Raw genomic sequence first — 15,486 nt, 5'->3', positions numbered from 1 at the left:
GTTTTGCATGAGTTGATTAATGGTTCGTGATTTGTTAAATATATTCTTTATATGTTTATGTAAATTAGGAACTATATCAAAACAGCTCACCCCTACAGTGAGGAGTTACATTGTGGCACACAGATAGGAACTTTTCATGCCAGAAAACTGTGTACATTTTAAAGTTAAATGCATCAATCTGGTGCACTTTGAGAGCAAAATTAAGAGGTTAGATCTATGAAGAACTTTGTGCTCTTGTAAACAATTTAATCATAAACACATTTGTTGTATAGATATGAATGGTGATGACATGTCCGACTGCAGCTCTGCAGCTCTGCAGCTCTGCTCCAGCAGCAGACCTGTCAGCTGAACCTGTCGGCTGCAACGCAGCTCCACCAAAACTGGGATTTAGGCTCCACGGCAGACAAGTCCTGTCAGCTGAAGCTTTCCGCTACAGAGCAGTGGCCGACCTTCATTGCAACCGACAGTCTGTCCTGTCTGTCAGCTGATAGACAGTTTTTAAAAAAGATTTTGCCAGCTGATAACTGCAGGAACAGGCAGCTGGAGAGTTGAAGAGCTGCATGAACAGGCACATTTTGAACAGGCACTGCACTAGTCTCTCTACAAAGCAAGGAATCTCTGTCTGTCTGTCTGTATGTATGTACGTATGTATGTTTGTCCTTCACATATCTTGAGAACCATTCATCTGATCAACATCACACCTGGCAGGTGGATTGCTGGGGAATCAAGGAAGTGCAAGGTCAATGTGTGAAGTAGTTTGGATGAGCGGTTCTCGAAAAATATATAAAAAACAATAGTCTGCATGAGAGACATTTAGGGGATGGGCACTGGTAGGTGCTAGGTATTGAGAAATCGCCCATTCCAAACAGGCACATTTTGAACAGGCACTGCACTAGTGATATTAAACTGAATATCTTTGGATTTGGACAGAATGTGACATTTGAAAACATCACATTTATTATAACCAACAATTTAATGACTTTGTGTTGTGTTCATTACTATGGCACAGGGTAAGGGACAAAATTAAGACTACTGAAAAGTTGGTAGAGGCTATTTCCTTGCCAAAGCCAACTACTGATCTGGCACTGGTAACTGAGAGGCCGGCGGTGGGAATGAGAAGTCAACTATTCATAAGACCAAGGTGGTAACTCATGCATCTAACATAGCAACCCACTGGATCAGCTACTGGCATGACTGGTCATTAGCTTCCGAGGCTAGCAACGAGTCGCTACCCAATTTGTACATTCTGTCAACTCTCAACAAAGATGAGAAGGAAGCGAGATGGCTCATTCGTTAGCTACTTCAATCATCATCTCCAGAAAAACACGATGTGTTTAAATTATAATGTTAATGATTAATACTTTTTTAAAACAAGTTTTAACCTCTTCTGATTAGGTATATGATACAATATGATCATTTTAATCAAAAATCAATGTTATGTGTAAAACTGCCCAACACTCAGAAGGTTAACATGAGTGCAACGCAAATATCGGCATATTGTCTTGTTCATGCCATGAGGGCCAAAAAGATTATTTCTCCATAGGGAACACTCCCATACATAAATCTGATATATGACAAAATATGTAAACTACATACAGTGTACATGTCTCACACATGCTTATAGATGTGATGTACATATAATTCACCATATATATTCATAGCATATACCTCATCAGACCCTGCAGTGGGGCTCTAGTGTTGGCAGCTGAGTGAAAACACACCTACCTAGACTGTGGTGTGCTACCTCCAAAGTACACAACATAAGAAACTGAAAGAAACATTAAACTCATTCTAGGGTGTGTTGAGTCAGCACTACTTTGGACAGACAAATCTTGTTACACACAAAATTGCAACCATCTGTGATGTTCCCATCTCACAAACAGCCTATCATAAACAAAACAAAACAAACAAACAAAATAGGTTGACTGTTGACAGGTTATTATCTTTCATTGATTTACAGTACTGATTATAAATGATGTTGCTATCTCTACCTAATGTCAAGGGACAACGTTTTCAGTCATTTTAGGGCATATAAGCTTATTTGTTTTTTTCCCCTGCTCATATGCCCATTATACTGTTTTTCTATTTTTTTCCCCTGCTCATATGCCCATTATACTGTTTTTCTATTTTTTTCCCCTGCTCATATGCCTATTATACTGTTTTTCTACTTCCCATTTACCCAGCAGTGACGATGTAGTTATTTTCTCTTTCACTTTGGAGAAGACATTTATTGTTTATAAATGTTGAAATGAGGGCATTTCATCTGAAGAGAGGGAAGAATGTAAGATGAGATTTATTTTTGTGAAGAATTGTTTTGAAGAATCTTATTTCAGTATTGGTTGGATGTTTTACACGAGTTGATTGATGGTTCACGATTTGATAAATATATTCTTTATATTTTTATGTAAATTAGGAACTACAGTGCTGCTTGAAAGTTTGTGAACCCTTTAGAATTTTCTGTATTTATGCATAAATATGACCTAAAATGTGATCAGACAAGTCCTAAAACTAGATAAAATGAACCCAATTAAACAAATGAGACAAAAAAAATCTTTTCCATTAATTTTTGAGGAAAATTATCCATTCTTACATATTTGGGGGAGGCAAAAGTATGTGAATCCTTGCTTTCAGTAACTGGTGTGACCCCCTTTTGCAGCAATAAAGCTTATTCAGCAATTTAGCTCATTTCTCCTTACAGAACAGTCTCAACTCAGGGATGTTGGCGGGCTTCCTGCATGAACTGCCCGCTTCAGGTCCTTCCACAGCATTTCCGTAGGATTAAGGTCAGGACTTTGACTCGGCCATCCCAAAACATAATCTTCCTTCTGCTCTAACCATTCTTTGGTAGAACTACTTGTGTGTTTACGGTCATTGTCCTACTGCATGACATACTTTCTGTTGAGCTTCAGTTCACAGATGGATACGTATTTTCTTATAGAATGTGCTAGTATGACTCAGAACTCATAGCTCCTTCAATGATTGCAAGCCGTCCTGGTTCTGAGGCAGCAAAGCAGCCCAAACCATGATAATACCACCACCATATTTCACAGATGGAATAAGGTTCTTATGCTGGAATACAGTGTTTTCATTCAAGCCAAAAAGTTTGATTTTGGTCTCATCCATCCACAGAATATTTTTCCAGTCACCTTCTGGCTTATCCACATAATCTTGAGCAAACCATAGATGGCAGCAATGCTCTTTTTGGAGAGTAGTTGGGTTTATCCTTGCAACTCTGCCATGCACACCATTGATGTTCAATGTTCTCCTAATGGTGGACTCATGAACATTGACTGTAGCCACTGCAAGAGAGGCCTTTAGTTTCCTAGATGTTACCCTTTAAACTCTTTAAAAATAGTTTTGCAACCCAACAATTCTTCTTCTAAGGTCCTCAGAAATCTCCTTTGAGCCATGAGACACTTCCACAAACCTGTGTTGTGAAGCTCAGACTTTGACAGTGAAGACCCAGATTTCTATTCTTTAAATAAGGCAGGGCCTCCCAGACTCACACTTGATTGTCATCCCACTGATTGAAACACCCGACTCTAATTTCCCCTTCAAATAAATTGATAATCCTAGAGGTTCACAGAGGTCCAATATGTAACATTTTACAACTTTACTATTTACAATTTATATACACAGTGGTACACTCCAACACAAACTTGTAATAAACATTTTTAGTCTGGCGATACAATCTTATCTGCATTTGGCTCTTTTGCTCAAGCCATGTCTAGATAACAGTCTGCCTTGAGGCCCAAACACACTAGAAGCATCTGACATGCATGTTTTGAAGTACACCTATTGTTTTAAATGGCCGAATGCGCACTAAAGATGTTATGAGGTGCGTCAAACTGAGTCAAACTACAATTTTGAGTTCAACTGAAGTTGATCGGATGAACTATAGTTCCCGTTCAAAACGTGCCTTAGACATCCTGCACTATGTCTTGAACATACATACCAAGTCCCCCCACGTGAGGAATGGGAATAGTAAAACTTAACTGAACTTTCTGAAGCTGAAATTTTTCAATTCATTCTCTAAGGTAGTTCTTATCACTAAGGATGTAATCCCACCTCTGACCACAACATGGGTTGCAATGGCAGAGTGGCACTGCCATAACCAAATCATTTCTTAAGGAAAAATGACATTACATTAGTGTGAAAAATGTTAAGGCTAGATGTTGATGAGTACTGATTTTGTAATGTGGGGTTTGTTCCCAAACAGAAAGAACTTTTTAAAGGGTTAGTTTTTAATTCATTTGCATTTGTTATTTATACTTTTTTACTTTAGACTTTTAAGTTGTTTACATTTATCTTATTTCATTTATCGTATTTCTTTAATATTAAACTATGTGTTTTTATTGTAACTAAGGAGTTTATTACATTTGGTTTTTGCTGTTAATAGAAATGTGTCAAAATAAAAAAAATTAGATTCTATAAATGCTCTTTGATTAATATCTGATTATTTAATAGGTGTTCTGGGGAACGTAATGGCAACAAAAGTTGGTCAGAAGGGCCCTGCAGGATTTTCTGCCTGGGGCCCCATCAGACTCTAGAATTGCCCAAGTCCACACCCGCCCTCTTCAGTCTGTAAAGTCTGGATTATGATTATTATAGCTGCTGGTGATATGAACATGCCACTTGTTTAATCCAGATAAGAGAAAAATACAAATACTGTACTAAACTTGTTAATCAGATGCCTGTTACCTCCACATAGAAGGTCATAAATGAGATGGTAATGGTAATTGTTGCTTTGTCAAAAATCACATTCACACTGATTTTGTAAATATGCATGCTACTTATCCAGTCACTACATGCTAGTCTCCTCAGTTTATAACAAGCCTGTAAACTGGTGTTATATGGCAGGGATTGCCTAACACCACAGTTTGTTCTGCAGAATGGCCTTAAATATGGTCAGAATCTGTCTTCCTATTCTTTATCCAAAAACATCCAGGCTAATTGTCTTATTATATTAGTGTATGTTATATTGTATGGTATACTATATAATTCAGATTAGTCATTTTGAGTTACTTTGCATAGTGCATTTTTATTTGGTGGTTTGTTTAGAGCAATATAGTTAGACTTTAAAGGTTCTGCAAAATAGGAGACCATCCTATTCCATCCTAACAGTTATGTGTATGCATGTAGCCTATTCATTTATATTTTAGCCTACTATTAATTGAATATTAATGAATATTCTGTGCATGCACATTAACTACATATTGTGGCCGCCTCTACATATCCCTTTGCCACCCCAGTTAAAAATATCTACTTACCTACTTAAGTCTCAATAGGTATTACAATATATGGTATTATAGCTAAGCATTTGCATAATTTAGTTATTACCAGTTGTATCTGTATTAGGGATGTGCAAAGGGCCCAGTATTTGTATTTGTATCTTATTTGAATGAAAGTGGACAGAGGCTTTAAAATCCTGTTTTTTGTTTTTATTATGCTTTTGATTTTAGAAAAAATTACAATAAGTGTTACAATAAGTGTTCATGAATTAACTATCCCCACACCGGGTCTCAAACTGAAGTCTCCCAGATCATAGACAACTGCGGTGACTACTGAGCTAAAACTTTACTCATTGCCGCATTGCAGACAGACCTCTACTTATTTATACACCCATAACACAGAGACAGCACACCGTGTAACATGTAGTGAAGAACTTCAATTATTGATTTGCACCTTTCATTTATTGCCTATTTTCTACAACCTGACTTTGTGGAAAGGAGAAGGGGAACAACAAGTTATGGAAAGTCCCTTGGGAGAACTTTGCATATGTCAGTAGCTCAGCTTTGTCTCTGGGGAACACCCCCAACTCCAGGAGTGTCCAAATTAGTAAATGTGTGTCATGTAGCAGGTGGATGTGACTCCCCTCGTTGAGACCTGCTGATAGACGCAACAGCGAAACAGAGAAGAGAGACTGAGATAGCGATGTAAGCAACCTGCGTCCTGGTATTTGACATGGGTTTTTTTCATCCCAAAAACAAATAATTTTTTAAATATTTGTATGAAACAAATATTCTTAAAAAAAAACACCATTTGTGCTTTGTCAAATAACGCATTTGTATTTGGGCACATCCCTGATCTGTATGTTTCTTGTGTAGTACTACATATTTTCACATCTCTATGATGAAAAGTTACTCTACACTACTGACTGTTAGTAACTTTGTTTGTAATACAATATAAGCTAAAAGACAAATGTCATGTTGAGAAAATGCACAAGCAATATCATGACATTATCAGTACTTTATCTTTTGGTTTAGCAAAATAACAACAAAACATACTTAAAAATGTACATAAACAACTTTTATTTGTTAATTCAAGGAGCCAATTTATTTTCACTCTGTCACAGTTTTTGCATGCATACATTCGTATGTTTTGAGTTTTAAGTTACACAAAATGAGCAAGAACATAGCAACAGAAAAATGTTGAAAAATAATTACAAATAAAATACAATAAATTAGGATTAAATTAACTTTAAATAAGTAAAAAAATAAGCAATGGCTGGTGCCACAATAACAGAATTTCATAAGTATGTAAAAAAAAACAACAACTGTAGAGTACTGTTTAGAAGAAGGGGCATATATCCAGTATATATCCTCAAGTATATAATAATATAATTAGATATTATAGAATATATTATTACAAGTTATGTAAACTTTTTAACAACTTCTGTTGTCATCTGGTCTAGAAGTTAGTGCAACGCAAGAAGTAGCTGTTTCCCAGCACACGGAACAACCTGCCGCTCCTCATGCTGTACTCAAACATATGGGGTCCACTGTAGAGATAGGTGAAACCTGGAGAACAGAGAATCAGTGTTAGTCTCTGTGTTTGATAAAGACTGGAAGGATTCACAGTAACTGTAAACATTCTCTCATTTCAATAGTCCTGATTTGGAAAACTCAGTTCAGCCTTGAATGCTACTCACCTCTGTACTGGAAAGCTGCTGTCACCTTGCCGGTCATGCCAGAGAAGGTCTCATCAACACGTTTAGGGAATCCCTCGTCCATTGTCTGTTTGGTCTCATCATAACTACAGACACACAGACAAGAGTTAGACCGATTCACTATTTGTACACCATCATGTAAACTATCGTCACATCTAAACCAGTCACCTGAACTGATTTCAGATCACGTCATTTGAACACACCTGTAGTAATATCTGTCCACAAAGAACAGAGTCTTGCGAGAATCCACGTCATACATAACAGCATCGATTTTCTTCACACTTTTGGGCAGACCAAAACTGGAAATTGTTTTAGGATAGCCACGTACAAGGTCATAGCCACTGAAAGCCCACACTTTACGATCTGTAAGGAGATTCAATACAGATACTTTTTAGTGAATGCACGTAAGGGTTAGTAACGTACACTTGAAAATAGTGTCAGATTATGAGCTTTAGGTAGATTAAGAGAACACATACCTTTAAAGAGTAGGACATTGTCTGATTGTTTGCTCTCATAAGCAGCGTCGATGCTGACAGGGGCATTAGGCCAGAAGTTTGTGATGAGACTTTGCTGAGGTGTATTGCTCTGAGGGTAGCTACGCCAGAAGAAGCTGAGAACACACAAGAACACAAATGAGTTCATAAACCTGCTCTTGTGTGAAGAGAAAACACTCAGAATGGACTTCAGTATTCAGATATTTGAGTATTCTATGTCTGCGATACCTGTCTTTGAAGAAGAGCATCTCTCCTCGCAGGGTGGCCACAGCGTCCAATACCATGGTGGAATCACAGGCATCAGGGGTGGTGGGAGGCTGAGGTTCAGGCTGAACTGGATCCTTATCAGGGTTTGGACCTGGAGGTTGAATAAAGTCAGAGTAATGTTATGTTCAGGAGTTCCTCAGAGATTTAGGCTGAGTGCTATTTGTGCAAACAGGCAGCTATGAATCGGTCAATTAGTACTAACCATAGAGAGACTGGATGCCATTGACATCATCCCGGGGGAGAACAAAGGTGTCAGGGTTTCTGTATATGTACACAGGGTACATGAGAGCACCAGGATCTGTAGAGTGAGACAAGCCCAGGGAGTGGCCAAACTCATGGGCAGCTACGATGAACAGGACGTATCCTACAGCAGAAAAGACAGAATTACAAGTCATATACAGATCCTCTCAATGAAGAGCATACAATATATCATGTATATAAAAATATACACTGAGTAGTTATAGAGTAAAATCAGACACTATGCTGGGCATAAATAACTCACCAGACTTTGAGCGGAAGGTGAAGGTCTCATCATCGTCAAAATGAGCATCTCCTCCAATGCCAGGGGCTGGGGCGAAGGCATGGGCAAGAGTGCCATCAGGGCCATCAAAGGGGTAAAAATCACCATGTGCTGTTAAAAGAAGCATATTTATGTCAGGTTTGGCAAACTGGATAGAATTACAGGCCATTAAATGAATTACTGTTAAAAAATACAAATCAGAACTTCAAGACACAGAAAAAGCATGTAGTTAAAGCCAAGAATCTTAAGAACATCACAACTAATAAACTGAGCATAGAGAAAGTGTATAACTGGGACATACACAGGAAATGTTGTTTAGTACTCACATTGGCGGCCAAAGGAGATCATGATGTCAGCTGTGCCGCTGTAGATTCTTGTGAATCTCAGAGGAGTGACTTTGGCCCAAACCTGCAGTGCTTTCTCTATGGAGTCATCTACCTCTGCCACAGACATGTCAGGTGTGTAGTTCTCAATCCTGTAAGACAGAAAAATATAGAATATACTTCAATAATTTATCACATGCAATGCCTAAAGTTAGTCTCTCACACATTCTCTCTTTAGATCATTCACCTGTACGTAAGACTGTTTTTCTGCCACTTGAGGTTATTTCCAAAGGTAGAGAAACGAGCAGAGTCCACATCTGGAACGCCACAGCGGGGCTTCTTCATCATCGCCATGGTGTCAGCATCCAGCCTCCCAGTGATCTGGAGACCAAAGAATCGCTGCATCTCAGTCAGCTTCTTGACCGCTGGGCTGATCCCCCGTCTGATAGTTGGACCGGTCTCCTCAGTTAGGTTGAAGAATTTCTTCAGGTAGCTCTGTGAGAGAAAATCAAAGTTACATACTTAAATATGCATCATCTGCAGAATATACTAATATACTCCATGCAGGAAGAAGAGATCTGTTAATATTTTAACAGCAGGGATCAAGCAGGTACTGTAGTGAAATTCTTCATGTGTCTATAACAACGTAACATCAGAATTCAGAGAACAAAGTTTTCAAATGCACAACTTTAGTACAACATAGTGAGAATACATGCATAAAAAGGCAAAGCAAGAACACCTACCTCTGCAAATTGCTCATCTTGAACAGTAACCTGTGATATTGGCACGCAGTGAACTGCGACTGCCAGGCTTAGTAGAATGCTGAGATTGATTGTCTTCATGTTTCCTCGTTGTAGGCAACTTGTGTTTCTGTGCTGGAGGCAGCTGTTATATAGGCTGTAGACTGGGTGTGTTGAGCAACCACCTTCTTGAGTTAGTGACTCAGGAAATATTCCTTTTATGGATAACAGAGGAAGTCAGGCTTTGATTTCTCATTTGGCTAAAACTTTTCCAAAGTAAGTAATTATGATGACCTAACACGTTTATGAGTGGTACCTGTAACAGAACATGCTTTGGAAGATTTTCACAGAATAAGAGATTAGATCAATCTCATGATTCTGCCACAAAAGTACTAGTTTTAGTTTTAAAATAAATGTATTTATTTGGTATCATCAGTTTTCCAACAGTTGTATTGGAAAGACTGACTCTGTTCCTACTTAGGGTATCTTAAAAATACTTTTCACACACACACGAAAAAAATTATGTATAACCTCATAAGATAAACATGTTGATATTTTAAAGCTGTATTTGGATCTGGATCCAAACACAGTGAAACAGTGAAGAAACTCCAAGGATACATGTCATATTTATTTTCAAATAACTGTAGTATTTCATATCAATTTGCATAAAAATGCAATATTAAGAAACCCTTAACATGTCCAGTCTCCATCTGCAGAGGAAGATTGTGTGATATGATTAAAAACTCCAGAACAGCAACTAAATGGATCTTGAGGTGAAATTGATTTGTCAAACTTAAAAAACGTCTCTGAATGAATCTGCAAATCCAGATCTGCATGGTTCATTGTGTCATAGCCTAATTATTCACATTTACAGGTCTATTTTTTTTTTTTATCTGGGGCTCTACTAAAATATCTTTGCATGATTTACAGTTCAAAAAACTCCTTTTTAACTTATACTGACCCTTTACACAGCCCCTCAGTTCAGCCTCTGTCTGGAACAGGCCGTTTTAGCTCCTGTCTCTTCAAGGCCCCTCTCCTGATGAGCCCACTCTGACCCTCAGCAGACTTCCACCGGCTCAGAAGGCTATGTCAATAAATCACGCAATAAACTGTTAGAAGCAGGATTTTACTTTCTTTTTCTTGTTCTTTACTTGAAATGTCAACTTCTCAAATCCATCCATACATGTTTGAGTCAAAATCTGATAATAGGTCACTTTTTAAATCAGTTAAATAGTTATTAATATAACAAAGAAATAACACCAAAAAAATATAAGCTCCTTGGCAGAGGTTGGTCATTACATTAAATTTTGGGTAAATACTGTATATACTGAAGCAAAATTTAACTGAATGATTTTTCATCTTTCATCTGTGCTTTGCTTCACTCTCAAACTCACATTCACATTCTGAGCCAATCAACCAGACTTTTTTTTTTTAACAATATGAAGGTACAGCAGTGCTTGCACCATTTGCATGTTTGAAAATGTATTGTACTTGATTTTCTTTAATCCATCTTCATATTTCTCCAAAACCAGTCTGTCATTAACAGTCTGACCCACAAACTCTGTGTTTCCCTGTGAGCAAACACAGACAGGCTGTGTCATGTTTCCCTCCACTTTAAATTCAAAGGTCTGACAGTTTAGGGAGTACTTGTACATGCCAGCGATTATTCATCATGCTGCACAATTTTAATCAGATACCGCATCACAAAATCCAAGCAGTCATATCGATTACATTTATTGACGTGAGTCACATACAGGAAAATGGCATTATCATCTTGTAACTTCCATTGATTTTAAAAAAGCACTAAAGTCAGTTAATCTATAACATATGAAATGCTGCTGTACCTGCATGAAGGGTTTTTCATGTGATGGTGAAGCTGCATGAGTCAACTATTGGTGGTTATTTTCCACCCTGATATGTCTGTAATAATTTATTACCACTTTGAACATCAATGTTACTGGAAAGCTACATTTTGGTCACTGTTACCTAATATTGGACATTGACAGGAAAAGTAATGTCTTCTTGTGCAAAGTATTGTCTCAGGTTAATTGATCAACACCAGTGCATGCAAACAGAGTGAATGTGTTGCAATAAAAAAAACAAAGATTCTCTCTTTTTTTACTCTGGAGAAATATAACGTTTTAATTTTGCCCTCAAAATATGTGAGAAGTAGATCACAGTTTCACAGAACACAAACATATCTAGCAACAACATTCAAATAAAATATCAGACAATTGTAAAATCAAACACAACACAAAACATTTTAAAACAATGTACAAATACCATTATTACAACATTGTATTAACATTAAGGTAACACTTTTAACCACTTCCCTTGATTATTCATCAGTTTGCAAATTGGTATTTGCTACATTGTGGTTATTGCTGAATATACAGTTTTGTAACATTTTATGTATACACACACCAGTGGAGACATAGAGGTATTCTCAGTATTATTTATAAAATATTTTTTTTCTCTTCTTTGGAAAAAATCCATTATTGAAATTCTAGTTAAAATGCTTCAACAGCAACACCTGCAGGGCAGGAGGAGAAAGGACAGTCTGTGTGTGAAGTGGTGGTGGGGGGCAGTGGGGGAGAGTGGGGGGGGACAGAAGATGGGTGCCTGCCATGGATGTATAATAAGAGCTGGATAGGGTGCCATCGCTCAGCCTTGCAGCCAATTTTCCCCAGTGGACACTCACGGTATTGCAGCGAAAAATCCCCCTGCGCCCCAAAAAGGATTTTGCCCATAGACCACCATTGTAAAAAAGACGCCTGTAAAACTATTGACAGGACACCTCGAACTGCAAACATCAATTATGACTCTTTCTATTATGAACTTTTGATTCATGGAGGTTTTATATTTGTAAAACTTTCCTTAAGCCAAGAAAAGTGATTTAAAAATGTGTGACATCATCACAATGCAAAGTTTATGGGCAGAGTGGGAACTCACGGGGGGCCAGTGGAGGAAACACTACTGCGCATATTCAGTGGGCCGCACAACATGGAAGCAAACCCAGAAGCTAGAAACTTTTTTTGGCGTATGCGCCAGGTGAGCAATTCCTATAGGACTGAATGGGTGCCATTTTTAGTCCAGTATCCAGCTCCTATAATACATCCATGACGGCTCCTGCTGTCCTCCACAGGGCGGGATCTCTTACATCAATTTAATGTACTTCATTTTTTTCATGCTATTCTATGATTGGCCAAGACACGTAAAATGACGCTCCAAGGGAGGATGTCCTCCCTAACCAATCAACAACCAGAATGCAATATTGACATTGCATTGGTCCAATGATAGTTACCAGATTTCATCTTCAATTCTCTCCACTGTAAGGCAGAGTAGCAGCAGTAGATAACGAGCAGTAGGTAGCTCCTTGCGCTAGCCAATGCAACAGTCGGCTTGTTGTAGCAGCCTGAAGGACTCTTTATACATCCATGGAAGGACTGTTAAGGATTGTTGTTAAGCTAACGGGAGAATGGATTTGGACTGTGCGGTGCAGCAGCAGCAGGATGCTGCCGGGAGGCTGGAGAGAGAAGCAACCGGAGAAACAACCAGGAGAGTTAACTTGTTTGTTATTGTTGCTAATGATATCAGACTGGTTAACCAGCAGCCACAAAGTTCTGTTAACTAACAAACAAGATGACCAACAGCCACAAATGGACGTCATGAGATGAATACTTCATCTCCATGAAAGAAAGAAGAAGACATCAGATACTGTAATTCAAATACAGCTTCTCTCTCTCCATCTCTTTGGTCGCTAATTTCATCTCTGATGGTTAAATGTCTCTGTGGCTGTTGTATGAATTTATCTCCTTAACAAGAATGCAGCAGAGATTATATAATGTGTTGTGGGTAGTTTGCTTGTTGAAGTTACAGTGAGATGTCTGGACTCACTCATTTGGAATTGATCCAGTTTTTCATTGAGTGGTTGTTCAGCTGTTGAATTGTGATTAGTGAATGAGTGTGCAGGAGGTCTGGCTGCTTGTTGTGACAATTTCTTTGTTTGTTTTTTTTTAAGCTGAGTCATATATTGAGTAATAAGCCAGAATAAGTAACCAGAATAATAAGTGTTAACATGTCAGTTTTGTAGACTATATTTTGTATGTCGTGCACATAGATCAGAGTGTGTAAGTCAGGTATTTGATACAAGCATTAATACTTTCTGATGTGAACCTATACTTTTAGATCTGTGAATGTTTTTAGTGTTCAATCTTTCTTGTATTCAGCACTGATCTGTACCTGTATCACATTATAAGCTTTGTGGTAATTTATATATTTCTGTATACTAAGAAAATGTATAGGAAACATGTGTAAATCATGTGATATGTTGTCTGTTTTTGATGAGAACATAAATCTGTTGTCACAATAGAACAACACTATAAATTTGAATTTAACTTTGTTGGTAAAATGACACATTTGAACCACTCCACAGCTAAAATTAACACTTCTTCATTTAGAAACAATATGTATATGCTAAATGTCTTTAAATAAGCAGCCTTCTCACCACTCAGGGGTTTTTATTTTTGAAAGCAAATTGTTTTATTGGCATATAAAATTTTCCCCCACCCTTCTGATTTCATCAGGTCGGGGACAATGATATAGTATGATGCTGTTTGTTGTAAGATTCCATGTTGGGTTTCCTCCCGTCCTCCCCAAGTTTTTGAGTCACCAGCCACCGCTGACACACACACACAGCAGATACACAGCATCTATTTCAGTTATCTGCCCTCCATCAGGATTTCATTGTTGTCCTTCTTGCATTCCAGCAAGTCGTTAGCAGGGCCAGTGGAGACGACACGTTTGGAGTTGGAGTCATATTTGTAGTGGACATTCCCCTTGAAGAAGTGCACAAATCCTGTTGGGAATCAAGAATAATTATTGTTAAATATAAAATGTATCAGGGTGCTCAATGTTTACCACGATAATACATTGAAGGTGCTATGAGTAGCGTTTTTTTTATATAATATCTGATTATCATTGGGGCCACTGTGGTTTTTGCATTTTAGGGAATGTTAACTTAAACTTGTTTTATCTTTTTCTTTTATTAACAGGGACTGATTTCTGTCATTCCTTTCACCATCTGTTATCACAAGTAATTGTGAGGATTTGCTTTGTGCACGAACACATCTAATAAATATGATCATGTTTTACAAGCATGCAGGTATGTTTTATCACCCTTAGCCTGTTTGTCTAGTTTTCCTTCCTAATTTAACCTTGATATTCTTTTTCTTTTCTGTACCATGATGCAGTCGAGTTGATGAAGAAAACCAGGTGATGTGAAATGCACTGTTGATATTTTTAAAACTTTAATTTAATGAAAGCTTTCCGTCATCATGCTGTGCATAGAATCTTTTTATATGACACCTTTTATGAAACTGCAGGTGGAAAAAGAAGTTGATGTAACTACCCTCATAGAAGACAGCTGCATCTATGGGATAGGGGATCCCCGGCCACTGCTGCTTTATGAGTGTTGGTGATCCCTCCATCATTTTCTGCTGCTCATCATACCTAGATATTTCACACAAAGAAAACACGGTAGAGCCTTGTCTCTATGTTTTCCTGCTGGCAGGATACAATAAATGTGCACTTTTTGGGGAAAAATGGTTAACCACAGTACCTGCTCTGTTTTTTGACATCAGCAAAGTCATCCTGATTACACACACAGAAGATTAGCCAAGGCAGTGACATCAAACCCTGCTGTTTAACACAGGAATTTCACATGTTGTTATTATAGCAATACCAAAGGAGGAAGTAGTCTGGTCTGGTCTCTAGTATGCACCACAAAAAACTTCACTAACTATGCAGATAATGTGCAAACTGGTCTCTCTTAAAACATAGTTGATATAACTGAAGCTTTTGACACCATTTTATCACTGCTGGACACTTATTTGATAGGTTTCAGGTTTCCACCACAACCTCCCTGTGTCTGCATGGGGAGCCCTACCTGCTGTGTTCACTGCCACAGTCCAGTTCTTCTTTTGGGCCTATCACCAATTCTGAAGTATTTCATGTACTTGATTAGTTTAAACTTCAGACAATCAACAGGAGCCGACAATCTAGATACTACGTATAGCACTGTAAAATGAGATTTATTTTTATTAAGAATTATTTTGAAAACTATCTTATTTTAGCATTGTTTCAATGTTTTACATGAGTTGATTAATGGTTCATGACTTGTTAAATTGTTACA

General features: G+C 37.9%; 1 protein-coding gene across 1 annotated transcript; it reads right to left on the bottom strand.

The window, feature by feature from the left end:
• Window positions 1-6,333: 6,333 nt before the first annotated feature.
• On the bottom strand, window positions 6,334-9,707 carry LOC137195194 (collagenase 3-like). The gene is made up of 10 exons (XM_067607365.1): window positions 9,297-9,707; window positions 8,801-9,048; window positions 8,557-8,705; window positions 8,213-8,341; window positions 7,913-8,074; window positions 7,672-7,801; window positions 7,426-7,559; window positions 7,153-7,312; window positions 6,932-7,035; window positions 6,334-6,800 (listed from the first exon to the last, which is right to left on the bottom strand). The coding sequence occupies exons 1-10, from the start codon at window positions 9,393-9,395 to the stop codon at window positions 6,691-6,693; spliced, it is 1,425 nt and encodes a 474-aa protein (XP_067463466.1). The 5' UTR covers window positions 9,396-9,707; the 3' UTR covers window positions 6,334-6,690.
• Window positions 9,708-15,486: the final 5,779 nt, after the last annotated feature.

The sequence above is a fragment of the Thunnus thynnus genome, chromosome 13 (genome assembly GCF_963924715.1).
Source record: "Thunnus thynnus chromosome 13, fThuThy2.1, whole genome shotgun sequence".
NCBI classification, from domain to species: Eukaryota; Metazoa; Chordata; class Actinopteri; order Scombriformes; family Scombridae; genus Thunnus; species Thunnus thynnus.
This window is presented reverse-complemented; position numbering and strand designations above follow the sequence as displayed.

Excerpts from the sequence above, each read along its gene's own strand:
- LOC137195194 (XM_067607365.1), bottom strand. The coding sequence starts at position 9,395 with ATGAAGACAATCAATCTCAGCATTCTACTAAGCCTGGCAGTCGCAGTT. Across the intron at positions 8,342-8,556 it reads GATCTCCTTTGGCCGCCAAT|CACATGGTGATTTTTACCCC; the intron begins GTGAGTACTAAA and ends TTCTTTTAACAG. Across the intron at positions 8,075-8,212 it reads CACCTTCCGCTCAAAGTCTG|GATACGTCCTGTTCATCGTA; the intron begins GTGAGTTATTTA and ends TTTCTGCTGTAG.